Raw genomic sequence first — 9,397 nt, forward strand, 5'->3', positions numbered from 1 at the left:
TTAACTAAGGAACTCATATGTATATATTGTTGTGCATTTTGATTCACTTCTTTATAACACACACACGCGTGCACGCATGTGTTATATTATCGCATTGCGCTCATCATGTTTATAAAATATCAAAAAGTTTTAAATTACAAAATATTGGAGTAGAATAAAAGTTTACTATTCAATCCATTTATGTAAGATGTCTACATGTTTCTTAAAAAAAATTAGCAATCATACTGTTCGATAGAGCAAAGTATCACCTTTAAAAATCTGTTTTCTTTTAATTGCGGTACAGTCATTTTTAACTGAATAACAAAAAATCTTAGAAATATTTTTAAAAAACGATTTTGTAAAGAAATCTTTCACGTAAAAAAGTTTTGTATTTTAATTTATTTGAAAAAACCTTATAAAATTTTAATCATTATTATCGGTCGATATATCGGCCGATAATGATTAAAATCTTTTATCAAGTTTTTTTTTATAAATTAAAATACCAAATGTCACTGGCCGGAAACTTTTGTACGCCATTTGTACATACAGTTTAAGATATAATCATTTCAACGCGCGGTACGTCGAAAAGGGATCGAAATTTTTAACTCCATCGATGTTTCAATGAAATGCGCCATATGCATGCACTGCGTCAATGTGTTTTGATAGTATCGATATCGATTTGATATCGATTTGATATTAGCTTTCTCACTGGGTATGACTTGTTTTAAACATTTTGTAAATCTTTTTGTCGTCTTAGATTGCACAGATTACACAGGCCTGCATGGTTTTGTTGATTGGGATTTAACTATGTTTTCTTACGTAATTTTTCGCGCTGAATCCTGAATCCGAATCCGGCTGCAGAATTGCTCTATCAAAATAAAAATACTCACGAACTACGCTTCGTTGCCTTTTTAACGGTGAATCATGCGGGATGCGACCTAGAACCTCGAGGAAGAGTCCACAAAGTATTGCGTTAGGCATCCATGCATGGAATTAACATAAGTGATTGCATCTTTCATAAAACTAAAATCGGCTCTGCGTAATAAATAGTTTCTCTTAGTGATAATACTTCGCGATATTTAGCGTCATTGTTAAATTAAGCAATATATTTCACATGTCCATTTTCATTGCCTTTTAGAAAATTTTTGTGAACAAATGACGAAACATTGTATTAGCGACGATCTTGTAATCGAATAATTGATTTAGAAATATTTATCTTTTATATCAAAACCACGTCAATGGTAATTATATTGTACTCCTCAAAATATTAAATATTAACAATATTTCGAATATCCTTATTTTACTTTCTTTTTTGCTTGATTATTGGAAAAGTTTGAAAGAATTTCTCACTAAATTAAATAATTAATATCGAAGTTATACTTTAATATATCGAGGCAACTATCGATATTCCCTTTTTTATTGTTGGAACATCTTAAAGATATTTCTTCTGTTGATGATTCGATGACTTTAAGTAGTGTTAAATTTTAATTGTATAAATTAAAAATTTTGTAATTCCAGTCACATGTTTCCTGAAATTAAAACAAGCGTGTTTTGGCAGTCAGTAAGACTTATGATAACATCGATGAATTAAGTTACAAACAATCAAGTGGATAACATCGATGGATTAAGTTAGAAACAATCAAGTGGATAAATTGCAATAACGTGATAGAATGCGTTATGGAGTTTCCATTTATTATTAAACATTCTCTGCAGTGATCTCTGCTTTGTTCATTCAGTGAGTTTAAGTTAATAATATAAAATGCATGTGGTAATATTTCGTGACCTAAAAATAAAACTTTTCTCCTTATTTAGGACATTCGAAATCTTTAACCTGCTTGGATCGCATACCAACGTGATATATAAATCTCAAAACTGCGAAGTTGAAAAATTTGAAATCTTTAAAGAGAAATACGTAATAAAGATTTTTTTTAAGCGATAAGAATAATTGATATTATGGAAAGATTATAAATTCACTTCAGATTTTATGTCTTAACGATTTGTGTCTTAACGATATAAAAAAAAATTGTCAGAACAGTTATATCGTTCTATACAGAAGATTTAAGCGATGAGAATAATAAAGTACTTCTTTTTTTTTCTACGTTGTTTGCTCGGGCCTTTCTTCAAATTGCAAGGTTTGAAGAAAAGACTGCGATGTCCACCGATCGAAGATCAAATTTTGCTACTATCGGCGACAGAAATTGCCCAGAAAATCCGTAAAAGAGAAGTAAGTTTACTGTCACTCTGTTGATTAGACTCGAAAGATTTTACTCATCTTAGAAGGCAATATATTATTGCCAAATTGATGCATGCACTGAAAAAAATTACTTGAATATAATTGATTCAAAATTATTCCAAATTAATAACTTAATTTTTGGCAGATCAGCTCCGAGGAAGTGATCGTCACGTATGTGAAGCGATGCAAGATAGTGAATCCGTTGATCAATGCTATCGTAGAAGATCGTTTCGATGCGGCAATTCAAGAAGCACGTGAAATCGATAATTTCCTACAATCAACAATAATAGACGAGGCGAAAATTGCGAACGAGAAACCGTTACTCGGGCTACCTATCACAATTAAAGAAAGTATTGCTGTTCAAGGTGAGTTACGTACTTTCATTTTTCCACGATTTGAATACATACAGGCATGCACATACTTTGCATTAAGAATTCATTTTTTTACGTAAAAATAAAAATAAGAAATACAACCTCTAATGGCTTTGATCTTGACAAACGTTATCCAAGACATTATCCTAAACAACATTCAAGAGGTTTTAGTCGTCGATCGGATACCTTGCGTAATGCTAATCGGCGGTACTGTAACCTTCGAACCTTATAACTAGAAAAATACTTAATAAAAAATAACTTTATTACAGTGTTATGAAAGCTCTTGACACCAGCTATTAAATTCTGGCATCAAAAATAGGGTGTTCTATTTGAAAAAATTAGTTTGACCTTGATCTGATCTTGGCGACTTTACTCAAGGTCAAGCGGATGTAATCAGTGAATAGATCTTTTTAAATCCTACAACTTTTATCTAAAACATTTTTCTCAAAAATGCTTTGCCTTCGAGATATTCGGTCGTTTCTAAACTTTTGACATACCCTGTATATATAAACTTTACATTAAATCGATATATACGTATTTGCTTATTTTTACTTGTGAAATTAACTACAATGGAATTTTATGTAATAACATGAAATTGTGCTAAATTTCATATTTGATCGATGTTTGTCAAAACTATTAAACTCAGGTTCACATTTGTTGTCCGTGCAAATTTCAAAGTATACACAACGCTCAATAATCCCAGCACGTTTTACATTTTTGCATTTCACGCACGAACGCACGCACGCACAAAACTAATTATAAGGAAATGGAAACAATAATTAATAGTTCTATAGAATTATATCAAGCGCGAAATATTAAGATCGCTAACTTTTCTTATGTCTTTCTCCTTTTTTTTCTATTTGAATTACTTGGAATTCGTTGTTAGCACATATGACTACGATCTGGTAATTCGCATGGTTTAATGAAATGTTTTCCAGTTAACTCATCCTGATATAGATAAGCTTTTCTTAGAATTTTCTAAAAATTTTTCTTTGACGTAATATATGTTATTGCGTTAGACATCATTTTACCATTCCATATACTGATTACTATGCATGTCCGACGTGGCGTATTGACGTATTTAAATTTTAAATAAATTAAACATTAATTCCACAGAGATCTCTAGACTTTCAGAAAGATACTCAGGTACTTTGCATATATTATTTTAAGTATATAGCAAATAATAAATTAATTTTAATTCTCCTACTCAGTGCCAGGAACTTGTGTACCAAAAATTAATGTAAAAATTTTTTAATTTCCGAGTTCTTTGAGATGAAAATTCATCATACCTTTACATAATTTTTACAAATACATAATATGAAAAAGGGAAGTTGAAATCTATAATAAAAACGCTATTGACCTCTTTTTAACATCCTCATTTATACTAGCACGTAATATGTATATATATTCAAAATATAAAACTTGTTTAGGAATGAGTTATTCTGTGGGAATGAAAGATGTTTCCTTGAAAGCGACAGAAGACGCCGACGTTGTGGCGAGGATTCGCAAGGCCGGTGGAATTCCTCTTCTTGTCAGTAACACTCCAGAATTGTGTATGTGGTGGCATACATTTAACAAAATAACTGGTATCACCAGAAATCCCTATGATACACGGAGGACCGCTGGTGGCTCTTCCGGTGGCGAGGTATATTTCTCTTATACAAATGACGCGAAGGTTCTTTCATAATTGAAAATTCTTATTACAAAAATTTGTAAAAGTTAAAAATTCTTATATAAATAATATATATATAAACTTTTATATAAATAATGGAATTTTGTAATAGTTAAACATTGTATTTAATTAGGCTGCTCTTCTTGGCTCTGGCGCTTCGATTCTAGGTTTAGCTTCAGACATCTGTGGATCCGTTAGGCTCCCGGCAATGTTTTGCGGTATTTTTGGCCATAAACCCACACCAAGTAAGTTTTCATCGAACAATCAATAATGGAAAAAAAGAACGATCAATTAATAAAAAATTTTAATCTTGTTTACTTATTTATAAAACAACATAAACCGACATACAATAGATAAAATAATTTTATATTTTAGACTGGATATCAATAGAAGGTCATAAACCTAGTTCAAATGATAAAAATTGGTCTACATTTTTCTCAATTGGTTCAATGGTCAGATACGCTACAGATCTGCCTCTGTTATTAACAGTGATGTCACAATCAGATGAAGCCAGGATTACCTTTAATAAAAAGGTCAGAATTTTTTTAATCTTATAAACTACCGCTTCTATATATGTATATATATATATATAAGATATAAATGATGAATAAAGTTGATATAAATGGACATTATTTTATAATACTTATTTATGCAAGATTTGCATATTCGTACAGGTGCATCTGAGCGACATAAAGTATTTTTATATCGATAATTACGGCCCGCTTCCAGATTTAATAACAACTGATATAAAAGAAGCAATTTACAAATTAATGAGACATCTAGAAGCAATAAGCGGTGTTAAAGTGGAAAAAGTATGTCAGAATTTTGTTTACATTATAAATTACTCTTAATTTACTATCAAGACAAATTAAATTATTAGACAAAATAGACACTATTTCTTTATATGTTTAGTATAACACAGTAATAATTTAACTTTTTTTCGGTAATTAATTAAAAATAATATATACAATAAAATGTATTTACATATAATAACAAAAATTATGCAATATGACACAATATTTATATGTAGCACAACAATTATAACATTTTATTTATATGTAATAACATAATTGTTAAAAATTATGTAACGTTTAAATTATGTAATATTGAGGAATTTAATGTTGTATATAGATTTCATCCTATTCAAAAGATTAAAATTTTAATTTAAAAAATAATAGTGTTTATATAGATAAATAATGCTAAGATTTTAGAAACAAGATTATTTATATGAATAAATCAAATTATAATATGAAACAGTCAATTATAATCAAAGTGGGACGTTTCAAATATTACATTATTATTATTTATTAAAAAAATTTATATAATTTTCAGACACACACATGACTGCACGCCAGTAACTTTCGGACTTTCAATACAATCAATCTGAAACACTAATAATCCCTCCTAAATTAAATTAAATTAGAAAAATTTGTAAAGAAGTTATTGCAAGCATACCTTAGGAGGCAAATATAGATAAATATCATATTTATTTCTTTTATCATTTGCAGGCAAATTTTGAAGATATAAAACGATCTTTTGAATTAAGCGCGATTATTCTTCTCAGTATCAAAGACATATATTCAATATTTAATCGTTGGGATAATCCTAAGGTATAGTTAAATAACGAGATTCATTATTAAGATATATGTCACAAATGCATATTTCATAATTTTTCAGAAATCGAAGAGCGTGTCCATGGAAATACTAAGATATATTTCCTTCATGTCGCCGCATACTTTTCCTGCTATTTTTTTCGGACTAATCAAGAATATTGTCGAAAGTTTCCCAGTCAGCATTTATAACGAAATGATGGAACTAAGGACGCGATTGAGAAAGCAATTTGAGGTAGAGTGTCTACAATGGATAATCAAATTATTAGAACCACTTGCATAAATTAATGATTTTATGTTAAAGCTGCAATTAATTTTTAAGTTTGTAAATGTACATATAACGACACTATGTTGTTATTATTTTTTTGATGAAATATTGATGTTTACAAATTTTAAATATTTCCTTGGCACTATAAATAGCACTTTCTCTCATATATATGTCATTTAGTCAATCTTATCGAGAATTTTTGAGAATTTATGAAAAGAGAAATTTCCAAACAATGTTTCACCAACAAACGTCTATTAATTGTGCATTTGATTAATGTGCGTTGTAGGAGTGAAGCATTTAAATCTGAAACAAGCCACGATATTATTCAATTTAAAATAAATGATTTTTGTCTCTTGTTGTTTTTGCGTAAAATTGAGAAAATTTGAGTAAAAAATTATTAAAATCCAATATTCAGCGATTTTTAGTAATTAATATCTTGTTAATTAATACGAAAATTGCAAAATGGTAGAAGACTGTTCGACTCAGTTTAATCCATTCTATCTACATACAAGCGTTTTGTCAAAACTTACCAGACACCTCCCTCTCTGTATATATTACATTTTTTTAACTTTTGTCTGTTTAACATATTAATGTCTTATATTCGATTATGTTAATATTATAATAACGTTTGCTAGGAGCTGCTGGGTAATGATGGCGTATTAATTTGTCCATGCTTTACTTCGTCGGCGCATTATCCTCACGAATGTTTATACAACATATCTAATAACACATTCATGATGATTTTCAACGTGCTGGGATTTCCGGTCACGCAGTGTCCACTTGGTTTCGATAAAAATCAACTGCCGATTGGACTTCAAGTAAAAAAATAAAGCCATCAGTGTTTAATTATTCATAAGTAAAAAATTGAATAACTTATTTATTTAAGAGCCAAGAAACAGGCTCAGTAGTGATTACATAATCGATCGAAACTACGGAAACGATATAAATCGATATTCATAATTGATTCTTATATTTAAGACCTTAAGTATAATCCTAAAACAATTACATAGAGCTGTATTAGCATCTCAAGATCATTTACATAAGATCTTGGAAAAGAAAGGACTGTTAATACCGACCGAAAGATGCAAAATATATAGATAGAATTTTGTTTTCTTGTCTCTATTACTATATGACTAAAGTACTTAAATATTGCTATACTGTGTCCAGATTGTATTGGTTTTTAATTTATTTATAATTTTGAATTTGTAATTGATAAATTCAGAGAGCTTCTGTAAGGATTGATGAATCATTTACATTTAATTAGTTTTAACTTAATTTTTGTAGATCGTCGCGAATCCGGGCTGTGACCATTTGACGATTGCTGTGGCGCAAGAAATCGAAAGAAAATTTGGCGGTTGGCAAGAACCACAGGATAGAGAAGTCGTCTGAGAAGCATAGTATAATTTATATGGCAGCGACAATTCATTTATAATTGAAAATGTATTATAATTTTTAAAATATAAAAAATAATTAAATTTAATTTGATACTGAAATTTCCAAGAAATACAATTAAGTTCGATAATGTTTATATAATGAAAAACGTTATTGAATATATATTTTGTATAGATGGAAATAAGGCCCCGAAAGATTAAATTAAAAAACATCTTCCCTCATCCTCTCGGTATTAATTTCATAGACAGTACAGTATATAGGATCCTAAAGCAAAGCTTTATTACGATAAAACTTTTGTTTTTTTTTTTAATTACTGAACAGGTTTCTGATGACGCTCGAGATGAAGCGGAAGGCTCCTTTAACATATTCCTTTTCCCCGAGAATATCCTCCTCCTTTTTGTCGAGGATGTCTGCCATCGTAAGTACTAGGAAGTGGAATTCTTCATCGATAGTCTGGTATAACAGAAGATCGTCTTCTCCCAGTTTGTTATTCATGTCAGAACTTTTATGGTGCAAAAAAAATTAAAAGGATTACTTTTCTGTGTAATGAATAATAGTAATGTGAAAACAAAAAATAATGAAAGGAATAATTTTCGTTTCAGAAAATAACAAAAAAATTTAAAAAATTTGTTTTGGAAAAATATATAAATACTTCTCCTCCTTCTTTTCTTCTCCTCCTTCTCCTCCTTCTTCTCCACCTCCTTCTTCTTCTCCTCTTTCTCCTCTTTCTCCTTCTCCTCCTTTTTCTCCTCCTTCTCCTTCTTCTCCTCCTTCTTCTCCTCCTTCTCCTCCATGCGGAGAATTTTATCGAAGGAGTTACAAATATAGTCTATGGTCTCTTTGAACTCGTCCATGTGACTTACAATGCCTAAAAAAAATGTTTTAAATTACTTTTCTGCGTAATGGAATTAATAATAGTAATATTAAAACAATTAAAAATAATATAAAAAATAAAAATAATTAAAGGAATAATTTTTTCATTGTTCGTTTAAAAAAAAACGAGTTTAGAAAAATGTAAAAAAAATTGCTCACACACAATTTTATGCACAATTTTACATATAATTATACATAAGTAATTTTTTTTACAAATGTGAACCCGGGCTTTGTTAATTCGTTTTCGTAATGTGTAAATCTATTGAATTACTAAATAGTGACTTTTCCCAAATGAAAATAATAATGAAGATGGCTTCCCGAAACGATTTCTAATCGATTCCATTCATAAAATATATTAAATAAAATCGCTGTCTGCTAACTTGACGCATGACAAAATTTGTTAACAACAAGAAAAATAGCTATTATCCAAGTGTTTAAATGCTTTCCCTAAATTTCCTCAAACAATTCCTAAATTATATAGATATAAATAAATCAGAAATATTCAGTTTGTCTGTTATCTTGTCACAGTGGTGGGATTTACCGATTCAAAACGCTCATTAAAAAACATAGAACTTTTTTCTATACTTCTCTATAGTACATTTTAAACAGAGCTATCGACTGTGGAACACCCCAGGGCCGCGGTCCGATTCACTTTCACAACGCTTAAAAATCATTTCATCCTTATTGTTTGTCAAATGTTAAACGAAGACAAACGATGTTCATGAGCGTTGTCAGTATGAATTGGACCACGGCCCAAGTAGCAAGCTACGTCATTTTGACGTCAGCTTGCTACCAGGGACGTGACACGGGGCGGTATTCATATAGCCCAGGGCTCGGCACGAAATGCACATTTCGGCCTATTTTCGAGTCCACTCCGCCTCCAGCTATCCCCCTCACCGTACCGCCCCACGCGCAATCCAAATGCCGCTCGACGCTTAGGAATGTACTAAGGCGCTCGTAGACGTAAGGGGCATTCGTTCGGGGCGCTCGACACGCTGT

General features: G+C 30.4%; 1 protein-coding gene across 2 annotated transcripts; it reads left to right on the forward strand.

Annotated features, from left to right (window-relative positions):
- The first annotated feature begins 1,924 nt into the window (after positions 1-1,924).
- LOC108757646 (fatty-acid amide hydrolase 2-A) lies at positions 1,925-7,547 on the forward strand. 2 transcript variants are annotated; one of them, XM_018502125.1, is made up of 10 exons: positions 1,925-2,203; positions 2,358-2,577; positions 4,014-4,228; positions 4,389-4,500; positions 4,631-4,788; positions 4,930-5,067; positions 5,764-5,865; positions 5,933-6,100; positions 6,769-6,951; positions 7,418-7,547. In XM_018502125.1, exons 1-10 carry the CDS (start codon positions 2,045-2,047, stop codon positions 7,520-7,522), a joined length of 1,560 nt encoding a protein of 519 aa, XP_018357627.1. In that variant the 5' UTR covers positions 1,925-2,044; the 3' UTR covers positions 7,523-7,547. The 2 variants fall into 2 exon arrangements, with proteins under 2 accessions (XP_018357627.1, XP_018357628.1); XM_018502126.1 differs by lacking the exon at positions 4,930-5,067.
- Positions 7,548-9,397: the final 1,850 nt, after the last annotated feature.

This window comes from Trachymyrmex cornetzi, unplaced genomic scaffold (assembly GCF_001594075.2).
Source record: "Trachymyrmex cornetzi isolate Tcor2-1 unplaced genomic scaffold, Tcor1.1 scaffold147, whole genome shotgun sequence".
NCBI classification, from domain to species: Eukaryota; Metazoa; Arthropoda; class Insecta; order Hymenoptera; family Formicidae; genus Trachymyrmex; species Trachymyrmex cornetzi.

Coding starts and splice junctions, on each gene's coding strand:
- LOC108757646 (XM_018502125.1), top strand. CDS start 2,045: ATGAGAATAATAAAGTACTTCTTTTTTTTTCTACGTTGTTTGCTCGGG. Junction 4,229..4,388: donor GTGGCTCTTCCGGTGGCGAG/GTATATTTCTCT, acceptor GTATTTAATTAG/GCTGCTCTTCTTGGCTCTGG. Junction 5,068..5,763: donor GCGGTGTTAAAGTGGAAAAA/GTATGTCAGAAT, acceptor TATCATTTGCAG/GCAAATTTTGAAGATATAAA.